Raw genomic sequence first — 22,155 nt, 5'->3', positions numbered from 1 at the left:
CCAGGATTTTTTTATTTTATACGCCAAGTATATTCTAATATCTATACGAGCAGCTGAATCGGAAAATGATTCGATTCAGCTCTATGTTACATGGAATCTAGATTACCAGAGTACCATTCACACTGTCGTTATGCATTTGATGAATGGTGTGAACATTAATAAGTCAGAATTATACTCTCCCGAGAACCAACAAATCATACCTATAACCACTCAACGGCCATTCATCACCCCTCAAGAACTATCAATCAATGGATTAATTGAATTTCACTCGTACATCGGTCGATCCGGGGTATTTTATTGAGAACATTTGTATGGGAGGAATGTTTGTCTCCGATAGGTCGATTGAATCGTTCATCAAGTTCCAATCAAAATCTACGGTTTCGCTTAAAGTTGAAAATTTTACATTTAGATTAGATTTAGATTTGTGGTTTCATCGGACCGCGAATTTATGGCCTATCTATTGTGTTCTCTATCAGAGCTGTTCTTACCATTAGCCGTAGTTGTAACATTTAAAAATGTCGAATTTTAAAACACTGCGTCTGCATCAAATTTCGCAAATTCATGACGAAACGATCAAGATGGGATTTTTGATTCCCTCAGATTCGATTCACGCCGTATATTGCGATTTTCGTATCTACCTTATTGCCTTCAACTTGAATTATTCAAGACATTGTATACCTGCCTACCTAGTTTCGTGAAATTTCTTTCTCTGGAATAAGGGGTAAGTTTTTTTCTTGCAAATGTTAATGTCTTGTCAATTCAAACGTCAGAAGTTGTGTCTGAACACATCGATACTATCTAGGGAATTAATTTCTCCAACTGATAAGGAGCAAACTTCATCAGTTTTGTATCTTTTTCGAAATTTTGGAAGGATTCACTGATAGGTCAGGTCTGATTCAAACTTTATATCCTTTCATTGGACGAGATTTGTACCATCATCACTGTAAATAAATGAATTTTGATATAAGCATATTTTTAGAAAAAGAAAATTTTCTAAAATTCCACATTATTTTATTGTAATTTTTGCCTTTCATTGATTACAAAAATAAAGGCAATGATATCTTATACCTCCTCACCCATGATATTTACTACCAGTTTCCAGATTTCTGTAGTATTATTTTCTATCAATTGCAAAATCTGTTGGCGCTCAGAACATCTTTTATTTGAAGCCTATTCAAATGAATCCACAATCTTACTCACCAAGAACATAAGAGCTGCCTGTCGCAAAGCCTATAACTTATCTCAAAGAAAAATATACATATACGAAAATAAAAAAAGAAAGTCCTCTAGTTTCAGAGTTCTACTGAACTCCAGTATCTGGGATGGCTTCAAGAAGGTTACTTCCTTACTTCTAGAAGGCTATTGTCCAAAGAATTCTTTGCGTTGACCAGCGGTTGGAAGGACTTTCCTAACCAGGTTATTCGGAATTTCTTTCTCCTCCCCACAGAATATACATTGGTTTTCTGCGAGAGAAATGATAAAGTGTTTTACAGCATGACAATGCTCGACCTCATGTCGCGAAAGTGGTCAAGACATAATTGGAAATGTTGAAATGGGAAGTCCTACCCCACCCGCCGTTTTCTCCAGACGTTGCTCCCTCGGACTATCACTTGTTTCGATCAATAGCACACGTCCTGGCTGACCAGCACTTTCGGTCTTATGAAGAAGTAAGAAATTGTATCGATTCGTGTATCGTTGTATCGTTCGCAAAAGATGACCAGTTTTTTTCAACGCGGGATTCGTACGCTGCCCGAAAAATGGGAAAGTAGTGGCCAGCGATAGACAATACTTGGAATCATGAATGTATAACCAGTTTTTCACAATAAAGCCTCAAATTTCCAAGAAAAACGACAGAGGCAAAGTTGTACGCCTATGTAGGTATCTTTATAATATGCTCTTCCGCTTCCTCAAAAAATGTTCTTGAAAAGTGGTAAACTATATTGTATTGAGAATATCACGTCATTTTATACATTCATGGCATCTCACAGCCAAAACAATTTCACTTAAAATAGTAGTTAAGATTACGTTAAGATAATCAAATATATGAAAAGAAAAATTAACGAATTTTAACAAAGATCACCCAAACTGTTTTTTTCTCGTATCAATCCCACTATAATACTACCGTTTAGGAAAATTGGGTGCCTGTACCTTAAAAATCGAGCACACTTATCATTTAAAATAACGTATCCTTCTAATAACCACAACAACTTCAAAACTCCAACCAATCCTTGATTACCATCATGAACTTCTCCTTCCAAATACCCTATTATTCCTCAAAATCATTTAAATCACTCTCCGAAGCCATCTCAGCTATTCCATTCTGAGCCATTTCGCCCATAGAAGCCCCATTATTCTCCACTCGGAGAAATATCTGCCCGAAAAATGCAGACCGTCGTTCTGCATTCGCAAGTTAAGTCAATTATTGTTTCATCTCTATCACTCCGTGATGTATTTTTGTATTTACATCCGCCGAACGGTTTCGCGTTTCTCCTCGTCTTATTGCTTCTTTGTTGATATATAGGATGTAATTTGCATATTGAAAGACTGAAGACGGCGAATCATGGGCGTGGGATCGCGAATATCGAGGCTGTTTTAGATTTTTCGAGAGGGGTTTTCGAGAGATATCTTCTTCGGGGTGGACGTTAACTTTGCGGAATTTCGTCGTTACGTTCTTTTGCCGGGGAGTTTGGAACTGATGAAGATGATGATTACTCCTTTGTGGAGGTGATCTTCGATGAGGAGGAAGGGAAATTGCAAAGTTTAAATGGAAGCCGACTGGAGGAAATTGAACAGAATTACAGGCTTTGATGGGTATTAGCAGAGGAAGAGGATATTGAAAGAATTTCAACTTCATAAATAACGTAGGTATATCCGAAAAGTTTTGGCACAAATTTCTTTGTACAATTTCAGGAAGGAAACATGGTTTTACGGCAATATATGAGAAAAGGTTTAATTGAATATTTCATAACCAACAATATCTTCATTTTGAATTGAAAGTGAAGCTTCTTAGTCTTCAATTATACAAAGTCTTCTGGTACATCTCGCATCGATCCTGCGACCGTTGGAACACTTACCTCCCAAATTTTACTGAAATTCGCTGTTTGAATTTGGCTTGATGAAAAGTTTCCGGGGTCTGCAAAAGAAAAATCAAGCGTCATTGATTGGTATGCTAATTTTAAACGTGGTGAAATGAGCACTGAAGACGGCGAATGTAGTGGAAGCCCAAAAGAGGCTGTCACCGACGAAGAAACCAAAGAAGTTCACAATATAATTTTGAGTGACCGTCAAGTGAAGTTGATCGAGATAGCAGACATTGTGAAGATATGATCTGAACGTGTACATCATATCATTCACAAATATTTGTTCATGAGAAAGCTGTGTGCAAAATGGGTGCCGCGCAAGCTGATAATCGATCAAAAGCAACAACGTGTTAATGATTCTGAGCAGTGTTTGATGCTGTTTAAGTGCAATAAACCTAAAGTTTTGGCTGAGTCCATTCGACGCAGTCAACTGAACATGATGAACCGAATCCAAAGCGTGGAAAAACACAACAGTCCGCTGGTAAGGTTATGGCATCAGTATTCTGGGATATAGCGTTATTGGATCGTTTTCAGGATGAAATCGTTAAAAAACGGCCACATTTGAAGAAAAAAGTCGCTGTTTCATCAAGACAATGCGCCTTGTCACAAATCAATGGAAACAATGGCAAAATTGCATGAATTGGGCTTCGAATTGCTTCTGCATCCACCATATTCACCAGATCTGGCTTCCACAGACTTTTTCCTGTTCTCAGACCTGAAAAGAATGCTCGCTAGAAAAAAATTTAGCGCCAATGAAGAAGTAATCGCTTAAACTGAGGCCTATTCTGAAGCAAAAGGCAGATCTTACTATACAAAAATGGTACCAATCGAAAAGTTGGAAGATCGCTATAATCGCTGAATCGCCCCCAAAGGCAACTATGTTGAATAATAGAATCGAATTTTCCAAAAAAAATGTGTTTTACTATGGTAGACCGAGGACTTTTCTATTGGCCTGTTATCATCTTGATCATTGCTGCCGCCAGGACTGTCATACCGGACATTTTACCAGGGCAACAAATTGCAGGGGCGCAAAGACATAATTTTTGACACAAAAATGTTTTCTCAATGATACCACTCTTTGATGTGAAATTAACAAATTTATAAGCGCCAAATTTATTGAAGAATTCTTCAATAAAACTATTAGTTGAGAAACTAGTTATGGAAATTAGTTGAGAAACTAGTTATGGAAATATAAATATAAATAAGTAATAAAATACATCTCTAAGAACTTCGTCGTCTATTTACTATAGAGCGTCCTACATTTGAACAATCAAAGGAGTTTTTGATGAAATCGACAAAACGTCCTTTGATAAATTTATCAAGGTCATTCTGAGGTCAAAAAAACCTTTTCGTATAAAATTCAACAGATGCCTGAGAGGAATAACAAAGGCTCCTTCAAACAAACTTCAAGAACCCACAATTCGAAAGCTCTAAAAAATACAGGGTGCACCATCATCGACTCGAGGATTGAGCGCTGTAAATTCTGATTTTTTTTTTCGATACAGTACCATTAGGCTCCATTAGAGCTACATCATCAAATTGTTCGGAAATACTCAGACTATTGTACAAAAAAGAAGTGTAAATGACCAAATCTCTTTCACGAATCACCATTTTTTTAATTGAAATTTCAGATTGTATGGATTGAATCAACACAATTTGATTCGAAGTTTCATATGCTCAAACCTGATATATTTCAATTATTCATGAATTGAAGGTTTTTGGAAAAGCTAATAACTTCAAACTAATTCATTTGAATGAGATTTTAAAAGTGAATACTGGAAGAAATGAGGAAGTACTGATGACTTTTTGATAATCATTGAGAACTCTACTGGGTGTTCAAAATTAGACGATTCATTAATGACTTATTCAAACGTTAAATACTCGGCTCATTTCAAATGGCATACCATGTATTCTATTTTTAACAATGTAGCAAATTTTATCATCTCTACCATATGAGAAATATAGGGTAGGCCATTAATTTGGAGTATGTCCAGTATTCACGTTTGAAGTCATCAATGAATTGTCTCATTACGAACATCCAAGAGAATTCTCAATGATTATCAAAAAGTTATCAGTACTCACCTCCGTTCTTCTGAGATTCACTTCAAAATTGTGATTCATAATTATATATTATTCAACGAGCATTAATGTAGGTCATAACTCACGCAGATGAAGTTTGCAGTACGAGCTGCAGGCGAGTGCTGTAATTCATCAAGTGAGTTGAGACCATTACCGCAAGTTGAATACTATACTTTATCTACGACTATATCAATAAATACTAAGAAAAAAATACAGACTTAGAATATAGACAGAAGAAACGGGAAATAAACATATGTGCTCGATCCCGAGTACAAGAGAGATGGAAACTTAGTGTCACCAATCACAATCGAACTAGCTTACAGTACAGAGTACACACATAGAACTTTATTGAAAAACCTTAATAGTTGCCTATAAGAATGCATTAAAATATACCAAAGAACATTCCCTGTAAAGATAACTCAATAATCTTACTGCTACACCAATCTTGAAATTTTTTTCAAACTCCTTTATATTTTTTTCGGGCAAGTAATTCTGTATGGAAACATCAGCTGTTTGTCTTTTGGAAATGTATACCTATATAATATTTCATCTGCACTATCTGAATTAATCTTCTTCAGCAAAACATTCACAATAATTAGATATCAACTTAATTTGAAAACGGCAAAATTATTAAAGTGACATTCCTCCCTTCAATAATAATAATGGAATGTTCCCTTCCGGCCAATCGAAGAAAAGCAGAGAAGTATAGAAGCACAGATCCATATTTTCCGATTGATTATAGTGAGTTATAGTAGTGAGTTATTATAACTCACGCTGTTTGTTAATAGATACTATTAATTGCTCAAAAGCAGTTGAATAATGAATATATAATTCAATAGGAGTAGATAACATTAATTAATTCATTACGAAATTATTAGGTTTTTCCTAAAACTCTATAATCTATGAAGAATCGAGATGCGTAAGAAAACTAAAAATAGAACTCAATCACGATTCTCACCTGACAAACTTCGCTGACAGAAGCCACAAATCGAAAATCATTTCACGAATGCGAATAACGAAATTGAACAGCATTTCGCTGAGCAGATAAAACACTATTCAACCTCATCAAATTTGTACCGCAAAATCTCTACCTCAGACTAGCAGGCAATAAATATTTCACTTCTTGACACAGCATGCCCGTATACATGTGAAATCTCATTTAAATTTCAGGCTCGTTTAAGTTACGTATTCGTACCATTCATTATTTGGGGTAGTCGGTGGAAAACATGATGAACCGAAATGGCTTCGTAAGTATTATCAGTTGTTCGTAGTTGATGATGGATAAAAGCTTGAATATTATGTCTTTCCTGGTCTGATTTCTGACAGATGTCTGACACTATTATACTGTGCATTTTTATCGCTTGTTTCGTTTATGTTGAGTTCATACCTTTTTTAGAGATTCAGATTTTTTGGAGAACTCATCCCAAGGTGTTTCTAATATGGTGTTGAAAATTATAAACTCATTACCGATGAAATGCATTTTATTTCATTGGACATTTTGTCCACAATGAAAATCTAATTTTTTCTTTCAATTCGTGAAAAATTGTTAGATGAAATATGTCCTGACATAATAATGATAATAATAACCGTCTTTATTTGGCGAAAGTTATATACAATATGAATACCGACTGATGCAAACCATTTACTCTTGGTTTTTTTCTCGTTGTTTTTGTTTTTTTTTTTCTGTTTTCTCTTTATAGAATGAGGGGTGTTTCTATAATATAACTTCATCATTTCCTTCCTTCTTTCAATGTAATACATACTTTCAATTCTACTACAAATTTACAATCGAAAGCGATAAATTGAATTTTTGAGAAAGTGTCAAAGGACACGTTCTTAAAAATTCACGATAGACTAAGGTAAATCAAAAACATGGTCCGTCTACTTTTTTGGACAATAAATTGATTGATATTTTGTTGAAAAAAGTCAACAAAATAACGACTAAATACCAGTGGCGGCCGCTCAGAGGAGGCAGAGGAGGCCGGGCCTCCCCAAATTTTACCGCATTATATTTAATTCTTAGTTCAAGTCCAACTATATTATGTTAACCTAAATCAATAGAATATTCAAATTTCTGGATACTTTTTACCCCAATATTTCATCATATTCATACATTCTCCGCAACAGACTTCAAAACTGAGAAGATTGCGCACCGCTGCACCGTACTACAGGCATGCGATGCGCTAAAGAATACAGCAGACTCCAGACGCGGGTTGCGGAGGCCCAATTCCTCTCTAGTCGCGTTTGTCTTGAACGTAGGATTTAAAATTTCTCCCGATACGAAGCTCCAGCCACTCTAAATGCGAGCTGGATATCACGTGACGGAGGCCAGGTCTCCGTTGACCGAAGCATATATTCGTTTAACCCGAACGGCCCGAACATGATCCACGGCGATTAACGATGGGTCTATATCAGCTGTTTCTGTTTATTAGCGCCAGAATTAGGGAAAGATAAAGATAGGTCAGAACTTTTTATTCCTTTCGGCGTGTGCATTGTGGTTTCGTGTTAGGATTGTTCGGCAAAGTTTGTAGGTAAGGAAGGATATTGGCTGGCTATTCAGATATATTTTATCGAGAAAAATGGAAACGGAAACGTCGGATACTAGAAATGAAAATGATAGTGTCAGTAGGGAACTCAGAGTTACTGAAGATATTGTAGATTTTATTTTGATTAAAAAGTTCAGCCAAATGCCTTACGATGACAAAATTTTCATTACCAAAACTATATATTTATTCATTCTTGCACTTGGGTATGCATTTCGCTGGCTAAGTAGATACACTAGTGGTATACCTATTTTTTTTGCTTGGCCTCCTCTGAATGAAAGCTCACGAGCCGCCACTGCTAAATACCTTTTCCTACAACTGCTATGAAAAGTAGCGTATTCTTCATAGCCTACTCAATTACAAAACTATGTATTGCTGTATACTGTGGGAAATATTATTTCTCACCGCACTTTGCCCACACCTCGCTTGGTAGACCAATGAAATTGGGCTTTTGAGTCGTTTCTATGGAAACGCAATAAATTAGCACATACTGTCAACGAAGGCCATTCTAATTTGAATCAAGTCCATTACTTGAATTATTGGAATTTGTGCAGTTGTAGGAAAAGAATAGTGTGCAATATGTGGAGAAAGTCCTTGTCCCGCTCGTGTGTTTGCGACACTCGCCTTTCAGGATCGTGCCACAAACTTCCACACTCGCGAGAAATGTTGGACTTTCCCCACTTGTTGCACAATATACTATTGAAATGTGTCGGATACGAATAATGTTCTCGAGATGAATTCGGCATTGCCTCTTTCACTATTTTCGCTGTCATTTTATTATAGATGGATATTTTGAAGAGAAATTTTAGGGTAAGATAGTACTCGATACGATCTTAAAATTTGTTGTCGCAACCCCCTCATCTCTATTAAAAATCAAGGGGTTGTGCTCAACCCCGTTAGGTGGTTGAAGTTGAAGAAAAGTTGTTCTCCTTTCAATCAGAAATTGACAGGTCCGTGCGATTTTCCATATTTTCATTTTAAAGTCGGAAAATCTAGTGTCTACTACCCTGTATAATTAGGACTTAGATTCGGTGGGGTTTCGAGTTGATAGCAAAAAGACACAATACTTGAATTTGAATAGGGATGTAAATTTCAATCAATAGAAAGATCGATTTCATCCAAAATAGAAACTTTTGAGAGAAGGACTTCTTGTTACATGATTTGGAGCCGATATAATATCGTCAAAAATGTATTTATTCTGTTGATAAGCTTTGGTCGTTTCTTGAATAAAATTTTTTCTAAAATTATAAATGATATTGTATATTATATTCTCATGGCATATCACCAAACCAGGAAGCTTTGTCTTTAGGTTTGGGTTCAGAAGACTGATGTTATATTGAATCAAAAATCTACTTGAAGAATTCAGTAAAAATTACATGGAAATTGATTAGAAATACTGACTCCAATATTTTTTATTAATGTTTTCAATTCCGGTTAGTAAAATTAAATTGTGAAGTATGAACGGTGTGCATCGAAATGAATTCCATTAGAATTTAATTTTTTATTAACAGTCATTTGTACATAAATATATAAAATTATAAATATCATCTTAAAAATAAGCTTTATATCATAAAATAATACTTTTAAATTAAATCACACATCTTATGCTATATAGATTTAATTTAATTAGTGCCTCATTAAGTACAATACAATTTACATGGCCGATCTGAGATTCCTCTGATTAGTGTCCACAGGTCGATCATATAAAAATTGTAAAATAGGTTGAATATACTTGGTACAAAATATAAATAATATTTACAAGGCAGATATTATAATTACATCAATTGACAGCGTTATGATAACTATGTGTAAAAAGTTTTCAGAGAATGGATAGAGTAGAAAGCCATCACAGATATTCAAATACAAAAATACAGCGCGTCCAAATTCTCATATTCTACAATCGAATCAGAAAAGTGAAGATATATCTCATATGTTGATATCATGGGTTTAACCCTTTACATTGAACAGTGGTCGAATATATGATTACACACATAGCAGAGTAGAGTATCATATTTTTTCAAAATTAGTCTTTATTTTCGAGTGGAATTGCTTTCGTTCGGGAATCTGCATTATTGCACAAACTTTTTTTGATGGAATAAATCGGAATCGTCCTGATATATTGAATATGTATTCGTTGCTTGATATCACAGAAGCCTGGTACAGTGGAATGAAGAGAAAATTTTTAGATCAACAAAAAATAAAAACATTTCCACATCATGAGATAAGATCAGAATAATTCCCAATGATTGTAAACACTAACCGGAAAAGAACTCGGCCACCTAAAATTTTGCTGAATTTCATTGACCGAGAACATTTCGTCCCAGAGATGTTCAATCGGATGTAGATCCGTGCTACATGCAGGTCATTCTAATCGATGGATATCAACATCATCCAAATATTGTTTGATAGTTATTTATAATACAAGTGCAGAAGGCATTGATATTCTTCCACGAGTTTTTGAATGAACGAGTGGTAGAATGAGCCTTCTGTACGAGTATTATACATTATTTTCTCTAATTCATTGCATTTTTATTGAAATCAATGAAATATTTCCATAAATATCATTTAGTGATTTTTGCATTGAAAATGTTGGTTGGCAGAACTGATTTCTTTAAGGCAAATTGATGAATTGACAGATAAAGCCGTGGCGGAAAGTTCGGAGTACCAACATATAATAATAAAATATAACTATGAAAACTGTGCGTTTCTGATATATTCTCGCACGATTTTGTTCTCCAAGGTGTGGAAGAATGAACGGAATAACCACAGAATTAGAGAAAAATATTTACTACATGTGCATTGTCATGCATTAAAATGTCCAACAAATGGAGCAAAGGAAACTACAACTTCCAGAAGAACGTCTTGTATGTAACGTTGAGCATTAAGAGCTCCGTTTTCAATAAATAATAATTCGGTAAGTGCTGCTTTTGATATTCCGGTCTGTTCCTCAATAGAGGTTGGCGTATTCATTAAATTCTAGGCTTTTATTTGAATAAGTGTATCTACAAAATAAATCAAGATATCAAGGTGAAATAAAAACTGAAAGATTGCGAAAAGAATGATCTCTGTAATAAACTGAGCGTTAACTCTATGAATTTTCTGAACTGTCCCACAGGGTGTTAAGAAATTGGACTACAAATACATGGGTTTTTTCAACCTGTATAAATAAGCTATCAACATTTTTGGAAAAATTTTCTGGAGTTCGTTTAAATACCAAACAATTTATCTTCAATTTGGCATAGAAACAATTGAAATCGATGAAAAATGACGAAAGTTTTGGGACAATGTAGTTCTGCAAAATTTTAGGTGGCCTAGCTTTTTTGACGGTGAGTGTATTCCATCATGATCTTATAATCAACAATCAACTTCAGAAAGCAATTCGAATAAATTTCATGCCATTGTAATGAACCGTATTCATTATCTTCTTCAACAGTCCTTCGCGAATTGCTTCTATATTTAGAGTTATACCCTTTTTTTTCATTCCAATAGGATGACGTTGAATAGTTTTTATGTTTCTGCAATGAAGCGAGTTGCGAAAACAATTCCACGCATCAGTTGAACTTCGCTAGACTCGAAATGAATTCAGCTTCTATTCAAAAGGAAGATTTAAGATTCAAAAAGCATGAATAGTAAGATATCTGCTCAATCTCAGTATCTCACAGAAATAAGACTGCACAATGAATTTCGCAGTGCGAATCTTCCAGACAAGGGATGAACGTTCAAGAATGCGAAAAGCTGGAACTAGCTCAAACTTTCGACATTAATCAACGTTAAATATTCGCCGGATTCAATCTTCGGGCAAAAGCAAAAATAACCGGTACAATCGGGGAATGGATTCAGACAAATCAGTCTTCCAAAAACAACCGATGGAATGAAACTCTCCCAACCGTCCTTCGGTCCTTCTCTCTAACAGTCTTTCCCTTCTATCTTCCTCTCAGTTCGTTATCTTATGTTCTTTTTTCATCTCGTCAATCGTTGCTATCGAAACCTTTTTCTCGTTAAGGCTATTATCCAGGGGAAATTTGAAACTCAATTCGCGATCATCGCAGAAAAGAGGGCTGTGATTATCTGGCAGAAAATCATTCTCCACGGCCAGCTTGTCTTCGTGAGTGTAGTATTTAGCTGCATGTCTTTTCGAATAGCAGATCAAACCGATAATGGCGAATAGAATGAGGAAGAGCAGACAGACAGACATACCGGCAGCAAGGATTCCTATTCTGCTGTTGTCGTTTATAGAGAAGAAATTAGCGTCCCCTGTTGGGTAGCTCATCGAAGAGCACCAGGTCAATTGGTTTCTGTCCAAAGCGTCCAACTTCTTACCTTCCACAACATATGGATGAGAGCATACGATATTCTGGAAAGACGAGCTCCTGTTAACCCTGTTCATCAAGGGAACGATAAAGCAGAGATCGCAAGACCAAGGGTTTCTGTCTAGGAGTGTCACGTTGATGAATTCGATCTTGTCTAGTAAGTCATCGTTGGAAATTCCTCTGAACATGTTCTTGGAGATGTCCAGGTATAGCAAACCATCTGGAAGTGCTTTACCACTCAGCCCGCTCAGGTAATTCTCAGACAGGTCCAAAGAAATGAGAGTAGGTGGGAAAACATCGTCAGCTACGTCGAAGAGTTTGCATTTTCTCAAACGCAAATCACGTAGTTTAGAGTTTTTTAGGACGTCTCTCGTAACCTCTAGGTCCAAGGGGTTGCCACTCAGATGCAAGACTAGCAAATTTTCCCGAATTGAGTCGAAGAGTTGCGGCTTCAAAACTTTGATCTTATTATAACCCAAGTCTAGCTCAGTTAAATTGTCGGCGTTCTCGAAAGCAGTTAAAGAAATCGACTCTATCTCGTTTTTGGCCAAACCCAATTTTATCAGTTCGGGAAGATGGGAAAAGACGTAGTCTCCCAAGTGCTTCAGCTTGTTTCCGTCCAGTTTTAGGTGTTTCAGGCTCTGCAGGCTTCGAAACTCGTCCTTTTCAAGGCTCGTGATGCCGTTCTCGCCGAGGTCTAGATGATTTAGGTGTGGAAGCAGGGGGTAGATTTGCTTGTTCATCTCGCTGAGGGCGCATCCTCTGCATTCTAATGTTCTAAGCTCCTGGAACAGGATAAACAGAATGAGTGAATCAAAATTTACGATGCGGGGGGGATGTTAAGTGATGTGTTGAGAGAATTCAGGAGTATTTTGCGAAGTCGTTTCGCCGTTCAGCGTGGGAGGGTTTTCTTATTTTCTGCCTAATTTGAATCTGTCTTGATTTATTATTTGCCATCGGCTGTGTTGGGGGAAAATGGTTTTTTGATATTTCAAGATAGAGAGGAGATTTGAGGTAATGTATACAAATTTTTTTTACTCCCAGTCTCATATTCACTAAAGGGATTAACATTTTTTGTAAAACTCAAGAACTATCAGGTGTGTGAATAAGTCTTTCCCGTTTTTTTTCAAATTTTGAGCCTTTATTGTGAAAAAATGGTTACAAATGAATTATTGAAAGTATTGGCCATCGCTAGCTACAACTTTTCCCCATCTTTCTGGCAACATACGAATCCCGTTGCGAAAAAATTCGACCGGTTAGGCCTCTATCCAGTCATCCACCCATTTTTTGGCTTCCTCGTAGGAATGGAAGTGCTGGTCAGCCAGGCCATGCGTCATCGATCTGAAGAGATGGTAATCAGACGGAGCAATGTCTGGACTATACGGCGGGTGGGGTAGGACTTCCCATTTGAGCGTTTCTAAGTATGTTTTCACCGGCTGTGCAACATGTGGGCGAGCATTGTCATGTTGCAAAATAACTTTGTCGTGCCTGTCGGAGTATTGTGGCCGTTTTTCTCGCAGTGCGCGGCTCAAACGCATCAATTGTCGTCGATAGACCTCGCCTGTGATCCTTTCATTCGGTTTCAGAAGCTCATAGTAAACCACACCTAGCTGGTCCCACCATATACAGAGCATGAGCTTGGCGCCATGAATATTTGGCTTGGCCGTCGATGATGATGCATGGCCGGGTATTCCCCATGATTTTCTTCGCTTCGGATTATCGTAACGGATCCACTTTTCATCGCCAGTCACGAAACGATGCAGAAAACCCTTTCTTTTATGTCGCTGAAGCAGCTGTTCGCAAGTGAAAAAACGCCGTTCGACGTCTCTCAGCTTCAGTTCGTACGGCACCCAACTTCCTTGCTTTTGGATCATTCCCATGGCTTTCAAACGTTTGGAAATGGTTGTTCGGTCAACTCCCAATGCTTCAGCAAGTTCTTCTTGCGTTTGACACGAATCTTCATCAAGCAAAGACGCCAATTCTTGATCTTCAAAGATTTGCGGCCGCCCGGAACGCTCCTTGTCTTCCACGTCGAAATCGCCACTTTTGAAGCGTCGAAACCATCCGCGAACACTTGAATCATCGACACAACCTTCTCCATAAGCTTCCTGAAGCAACCGATGCGCCTCGGCAGCAGATTTCTTCAAATTGAACCAATAAAGTGAAACTTCCCGCAAATGACGTCGACTCGGCTCAAATTTCGACATTTTCACGATTTCAAAAATTTATGATGCGAAAAAATTTCAACTAATGTGTTAGTGTGGAATTGTTGACAGATGAATAAGCTTTGATTATGACATATGTAACCATTAAATACTCGCACAGTATTGGTGGCGCCATCTCTTACAAAAAACGGGAAAGACTTATTCACACACCTGATAAAATTTTTCAAACTCAATATTTTGGCTTCGAATTATTTTTATTGAATGTAGTTTATCAATTTCGAGGCGACTCTTTACAGTTGCGATTATTGGTATCCATGTCCTCTATTACTGTTACTCGTTTGATCATCCCTTCTTGAATTTCTATAGCTACCATTGATTTTCATTTATGCCTTTATTTTTAAACAGATTTTTTAACCTTTAGTGTTGAATGAAATTCAAGCAGAATATCGAAACCACTGTGGAAAGCACTGAAGCCCGTTGTACACCTGGTTATTGAAATGACTGTAACGGGATCAGGTATCGACTATCTCCCCAAGTTCGACTGAAATTTTCTAATACAAAATTTGAACCATGTTATTCAGAGAGATTATTCTTTCTGAAACGTGTGTTAATTGTCTGACAAAGTGAGAGGTAGCATTTTATTGAAAGGAGTTACGCCAAATCTTTTTTTCATGATATGTCACTTAATAAAATATCAAGTGACCAGGAAATATAGATTTCCCACTTGTGTTCAGAAGACTGAATATTACATTGAAACAAGAAACTACATCATTAGAAAACACTAATCACTAAAATATTTGTATTTATTAAAGTTAACACTAAATGATAAGCACGGTCAAGCAGAAATCTACTACTTAGTTGTGAGATAAAGGTTCAAAGTTAATAAGACATTCTTTGAAAATATAACATCGCTATGGATGTAAGCAAGCATACAAGAGCCCTTAACATCAGTGCTTTTCTAATTTATTTTTATATTATTATGTATGATTCCACTACAATAAAGAAAATTATCGAAAAAGAATTTGAAAGTGTTATTATTTTTGATGTGCTGGATTTTTTCGATCTCTAGTAACAGAATTACTTTTGATATGTTGATAAAATTTACGAAAAAAGTTCGAACAAATAAATAGTGTGAAGCAGGTATGAGGTTATCTGGAAATTCGGTCAATTCCAGAAACTAGGAAATTTTTGACGTATAATTAACAGACATCCCAGCTACCACTATTGTTGTTCTGCATTCGAAAAAGGTGAAAAATTATAATTTTTATATGAAATTCTGTGATTTTAACGCATAAATGTCATGCGCCGCTATTCACGATGAGTTGAAGATTTCTAAATCAAGTTGGGAATATAAGTGTTTTCATTCATCAATTCATCTAAGAAAATTGCCGACTTAGAGTCGGTTTAATCAACTTCATCTTCATTTGCGCCATAATATTCCATAAAATAAGCAGAAACTTCGAATTCTCCCAATAAAAAAATTCTGTATCTACGCATCTCAACTCACCTGTACATCTCTAAAAGCTTCAACAGGTAACGTCCTCACAGGGTTACCACTCAACTTCAACACCTTAAGCTTCTTCATCTCTTGAAACACACTGTGCGACAGCTCATTGATTCTATTCCTCTGGACCGAAAGCACCTTCAGCTCTTTCAGAGAACTAAATGTCCCACTAGGTATAGAAATAATCCTGTTATCATCCAACATCAACTCTCTCAACTTCTCAAGACCCAGAAAATTCTTGTTGATGACTTGAGTAATGTTGTTCTGGGACAAATTCAGCACAGTCAGATTCTTGAGATAAAAAAAGAAGCCCTCACCAAGCTGCGGAATATTTGAGCGAGTTATGTGGATTTCCTCCAACTGCCTGTATTCTGTGAAAGCTGGAACCATGGTGAGGACATTGAGGTCGTTTTCGGGGGCAGTTATTACAAGAACTTCAGTGTAAAGATCCATTCCATCCAAGCTGAGGGGGCCGACAATGCCTCCTTCTTTACATACCACCGCGTTTCTGCCTTTGTTGTCAGGGACACAACTGCAGTTGTTCATACAGGCAGATCCGAGTCTCCATAGGATGCTGATTATCAGGAGATGTAGCAGCTTCATCCTGTAACAATGATTACGGTGAATCACATTTGCTTGTGTGTGTACGGGGGATTAATGTAATACTATGACAATAACTTGAGATTATGCATTAGACAGGAGCAAACTGGAGATGTGTATGGTGTTTGTTCAAGGGTGATTCAGATGTGCAGGTCTTAAAGTTTGGAAGACAGTGCAACAAAGGTTGCTGTGATAACTTTCTCTGCTAACTCGACTGATATGGTAATGGGAATGGAAGTTGGAATGATGCAGCGGAGTGGAATTATCCTATATGCTTTGAGGATTATTTTGTTGAAAGGTAATAGAGACAAATTTGTATTCTTTATTTCACATAATTATATCAAAAATTGTTGTTTATCACGTGAAACTTGGAATTTTCAAGTTTATGATAGGTCTGGATATAAATTTCAACAATATTCCTTCACAATTTTTTATTTCACTGAAATTCTTTCATCATAATATGAATTCTTCAGGTGGATACTGGAATATTCAGAAGAATTTCAAGGCGTCCTTCTGTCAAGAAAAGACCAAAAGAATGAGATATAAATTTCAATTTAGAACTCATTTTCTCCGAAGTGCTTACCATCGAATTGTGAACTAGATGGAATGTTTCTTCCGTAAACTTCGAAAATTTTTACTGATCGCAGATTATTATCAGAGAACGGTAGTTCTCAACTCACGAGATGATTTTTCACGGTACTATTTTTTTCTTCTTTTTGAGAAGTCAAGGGTGAATTTTGGGAAAACGTGATATTTCTGCCATATCAGCTGCAGTGAAAACTATTTTTAGGACGCTCAATCTGTAAATGCAATCCGTTTTTCTCTATCAGCTCTACTTTTTTAGATACATCAACTCATCTACCAACGTGGGTTTCATTCAGTATATTCATTTATGAGAATTCTAACATTATTATATATTCATTAAGTAGTAGGTACAATGGTTTTTTGTCAGTCTGTAATTGAGTGAATTCCAGAATAAATAGTGGAATCATTGCCTATCAGGTACCTGAACTGACCCTTCTAATCCACTAACTCGAGTAAGTAAGAGAAAAAATCACACTTCCTCCTTTACATATAAAGTTGGGCTCTTGATAAGAATCCGTCATGTTTTGCATATATAAAATGCATCATTTGAGCACAGAAAAACTCAAATCAGGGATATTTGACGGCCCACAATTAAGACAATTAATTAAAGATCCTGCCTTCATAAATTCAATGAATCAAGTTCAACGAGAAGCTTGGACATCATTCGCAGTTGTAAAAAATTTTCTAGGCGAACATAAAGCTCAAAACTATGTTGAAATGTTTAACAAGATGCTTAATAGTTTCAAATCCTAAGGGTGCAATATGAGTATTAAAAGACACTATTTACACATCCACTCAGACCGTTGAAAGGATAAAAGATTTCACCAAGAGATTAAAGTTATGGGGGACCGCTACCAAGGAAGATGAGAAATGTACAGGATGGCAGATGACTGCTAGAGTTTAAAAAAAGGCTGTTTAAAAAAACATTTAAGAATGTCATTGAAAAGAAGGTTTCGAAGTGTTGAGTGACTATTTGATTTCTCCAATGTTTTTTTTTGTTTGTAAGTACAACATAATATTGTATTTTATATAACTAAAATAAAAATTCATACCTTCGTTTACTACACTTACGGATTTGAGATAAAATAATGTAACTCGTATTTTTCTAAAATTGTATATCTTTAAAGTTTGAGCTCCTAGGAAAAAATGAAAACATTATTTGAATTCAGGACATCAAATTGATATAGAATCAGCTCGAAAAACTGCGACACCAAAACAGCTGTTCCCCTGTGTTATCAAGCCTTTGAATTGTAAAATCAGTAAAATGTAAATGCAATCATTCATTTCGTTGTGAATTCCTCCTCACAGCCAATTTTCAGCGGCTTGTGATCTGCATTTTCGCATTAATGAATCATCAACGGATAAAAAGAAGAACATTTTCATATTTCCACGAATTTACATTACCTTCTTCCACCTCACTCTTTTCCCGGTTAAAATTATAAGTCGAACATCGCTGGAACTCTTGTTAGTTGAGAATTTCATGGTCGATTGTGATAAAGGAAGTCTAATTCAAAAATGTTGCCGTTCAAGACATTCAAAAGGAGGCCCTAGGGGGACTTTTAATATGACTTTATTGATATTCCTTTGAGTTGCATCTTTTGAGGGAAATTCAACCAGATATTAAACGCCTGATTTAACGCGAAAGATCGGGGTAAAGTCGGTGATACAGCACGGCGAGACGAACGAAAAATAGGTCCGCAGTGTTCTTTTTCTTTAGTGAATTTGGTTTTGTCGAGCAGAAATTTGGCGTTGGATCAATGGAGAGAGCGTTGGGAAACGGTCAAGTGAGTTCGGGCATATACTCAGCTTTGATGTACTTTGTTAACAGAATATTGAAGAGTATACAGAGAATAGAAGGTATGTCAACTCCACACTATTAATTTGTAAAACTTGAAAATTGAAATCTAAATTGCCATTGCCATGTAGTAGAATGTCCAATATGAATTGAACCATATTTGTTGCCGTTAGTTATGTAAAAGAACACATTTTCAATTATGTTCTAAACTGTCAATGAAATGGCACCAATCATCCGAAATGCATTCTATCAAACCCATTTTTGATTGAAGTCCCTCCATATTTAGGGATTCACGGCTTGGCTTGATATTCAAGCTACTTGGCTCAAGCTCAACTAGTAAGTAAATTCAAAATGGTATTTGTCGATTTGGTTACTCTCATTGCTCAAAATACTACACGTGCGCTGCGTGGCAATTTAATCGTTTTTATCTGTGGGAATTGTGCTATTTGAGCTTGAGCCGAGTAGCTTGAAAATTAAGCCAAGCCGTGAATCTCTATCTATATTGTTACAGATTATCTGATTATTTTTCTTGATTCGAGTAAAGTTCTTCCGATCTTACTTGAAGAACTCCGTGAAAACGCTTGTCCAGATGTTCATTTAATCTCATGTGTCACAGAATGTCGAAATTATTGAAAACTTCATATTTCCTTGAAGACTATAAAATCCTTATTCTATCAAATTTACTGAAACAACTTTGAATAATTCCCCAGAACTATTGATGAGATGTGGAAGATGAGCACAACTCCTACTAATAAAAACGATCAAATTGCCACGCAGCGCACGTGTAGTATTTTGAGCAATGAAAGTAACCAAAGCAACAAATACTATTTCGAATTTGAATAGACGATCAACTAGCATACTCGGACTCGTAAGACAATAAATTCTATGCTCCCGAATTAATTTTCAGGAACTTGGTAATTTTCAGGAACTTGGTAAACCCTTGTATATTTGGAATAGGGATTGACGGCTTGACTTAATTTTTAAGCTACTTGACTTAGGCTTGACTTGAAATCAACTCAAGTAGTAGTTTTCAATGTCAAGTCAAGTACTCGAAAATAAATACTTGATTTGACATTGAAAAACTACTACTTGACTTGAACTTGAGTTGATTTCAAGTCAATCCCAAGTCAAGCAGCTTGAATATCAAGTGAAGCCGTGAATCCCTAATTATAAATATTCTGGACTACTTCAAGACTTAGAATATACATTATTCAAATAAAAAATTAGGCGCACAACGAACTGAAACCGAGTAGAAATGCTCTTTTCATTAGTGGCACACTTGTCTATGTGCCATCTATGTGTGCCGTCTATGCGAGTCATCAGAAACATAATTAAGGAGTAATAAATGCGCGTAGCTGCAACCAATGAAAGTAACCAAATCGGCACACGGCGAAACGTGGACTATTTTTAACCAATAGAACCAAATCGACACATTCTAGTTACTGGGACGATACTTTGAATACCAGGGTTTATTTGAAAGTATTGATAAGGAATGAATTCCCTAGTCCAAAATGAATTGCTGGAAACTTGAACAAAACTTGTATAATCGAAATATTCTGGCTAACTCCAAGTGACTATGAAAACATAAATCATTTCAGGCATCTATTTGGTAATTGGTTATAATTTTGAGTAGGAAATTTATATTTTGGATTTATAGATCTATTTATTTCTTAATACGTTTCAAAACAAGTTCCAATAAAACAATTTTGGTGGAGTTTTTTAGATCAGCTCATAAAACATTTATTGAATTTCCTGAACCGATTTTCTTTTCAATCCGTTATCAAACAAAATTTGTCGAATCAAATAACATTCCATATTCACCCAATCTGATATGTCATTTATCTGTGTGGATTAAAACAGCCATAATTTAAGCAATCCAAATCATTCTCACTGATAAATCCTCCAAGTACTTCAAAAAACTCCATATCTAATACAAACTGTTTGCGTTCTCCAACTTCTTCGCAGTTTCCGTCAATCTAGAGGACAAAGTAATCCAGCAGAGCTGGAAAACACAGATACACTATAACGATGTTAAACTTGCTGTGAACATGTGTTTCTTGGTGTAATTTATGGTTTATTTTGGGACCACTTGCCAAGTTCCGCCTGTTTTGGAATCCTTTTTCATACGAAATTCTGTTCGGTTAACGTCGCCGTATATCCCAGAGAGGGAGAAAAATAGTCTTACGTAAGTTTGCGACGTAACTTCGCCCATTTACGGTGGATATAACTTCATAAACTTCACAGGCTCTTTTCATCATTAATACATGTGAAGAACGTTGCGCTGAAACCTTCACTCCAGGTAACTTCGATGAAAAGTACCCGATTATAGTTTTTTGCGCTTGGCTTGTTGAGAGAATAACTGATAACAGCGTAAATATGAAAGAAGGTAGTATTTTTTTTTATTTTTGCGCGCTTTTTCATGGAAAATGTTGGACTATAATTCTGTTCGAAAGTCTTTTTGAATTTGTTTATTTAATAATCACTTCACATCGTGATCAATTTTTTGGGAACCAAATATCCTAAGATTCATTGACACTTATATGTTATATACATAGGCGTACAACTTTGTTTTCGTCGTTTTTTTTTGCGAAATTCGAGGCTTTATTGTAAAAGCTGATTAAAGATTTATTATTCAAAGTATTGTCCATAGGGATTCATTAAGCCAAGTATCTTGACATTTTAACCAACTACTCTTCCTGAAAATCAAAGCACGTGAAAAATTACATACTTGAGTTTGACTTGATTTTAGATATTCATTGCTTGACTTGATACCAAGCTACTTGATATTACTTGAGCTTGATATGCACGCGTTGCACGACATATAATTCTGCAATCTCGTGGGCGCTTAGACTAAATAAGGGAATTTCTCATACTTGACTTGAAATCAAGTAAAGCTCTAATCAATCCATAATTGCCCATCACTGGCCATTACTTTCTCCCATCTTCCGGCAGCGTACGAATCCCGCGTTGAAAAAACTGGTCATCCGTTGAAGCGATCCACGAAACGATCCAATTTTTATATATAAGACCGGAAGTGCTGGTCAGCCAAGCCGTATGCCATTGATCAAAATAAGTGATAGTCCGAGGGATAATACGGCGAGTGGGGTAGGAATTCCCATTTCAACGTTTCCAAGTATGACTTGACCACTTTCGCGACATGGGGTCGAACATTTTCATGCCTGTAAAATCATTTCATCATGTATCTCGTTGTATTGCGGTCGTTTGTCTTTCAATGCTCGGCTCAAACACATCAATTGCGTTCTATAATAATTGCCTGTGATTGCTTCAGTAAGTTTTAACAACTCATAATACACTACGCTGAGCTGGTCCCATCAAATACTGGGCATGACCTTGGAACCGTGAATATTTGCTTTGGCCATCGACCTGGAAGCATGGCCGGGATATCCCCATGATTTTCTGCGCTTGGAATTATTGTAATGAACTCTTTTTGGTCTCCAGTCACAATGCGATGCAGAAATCCCTTCCGTCTTTGC

General features: G+C 36.3%; 1 protein-coding gene across 1 annotated transcript in view; it reads right to left on the bottom strand.

Annotated features, from left to right (window-relative positions):
• Positions 1-10,428: 10,428 nt before the first annotated feature.
• LOC123678155 (protein slit-like) overlaps positions 10,429-22,155 on the bottom strand; it is a 129,182-nt gene continuing 117,455 nt past the window's right edge. Inside the window, exons 2-3 of the mRNA XM_045615007.1 lie at positions 15,685-16,285; positions 10,429-12,797 (exon numbers count right to left, since the gene is read on the bottom strand). Of these exons, the coding sequence (XP_045470963.1) occupies positions 11,637-12,797; positions 15,685-16,284 (1,761 nt within the window). The 5' untranslated portion in view covers position 16,285 and the 3' untranslated portion in view covers positions 10,429-11,636. The remainder of the gene's footprint in view (positions 12,798-15,684; positions 16,286-22,155) is intronic.

Source organism: Harmonia axyridis, chromosome 4 (genome assembly GCF_914767665.1).
Source record: "Harmonia axyridis chromosome 4, icHarAxyr1.1, whole genome shotgun sequence".
Classification (NCBI taxonomy): Eukaryota; Metazoa; Arthropoda; class Insecta; order Coleoptera; family Coccinellidae; genus Harmonia; species Harmonia axyridis.
The sequence above is the reverse complement of the archived record's forward strand: the minus strand, read 5'-3'. Positions and strand labels throughout refer to the sequence as shown.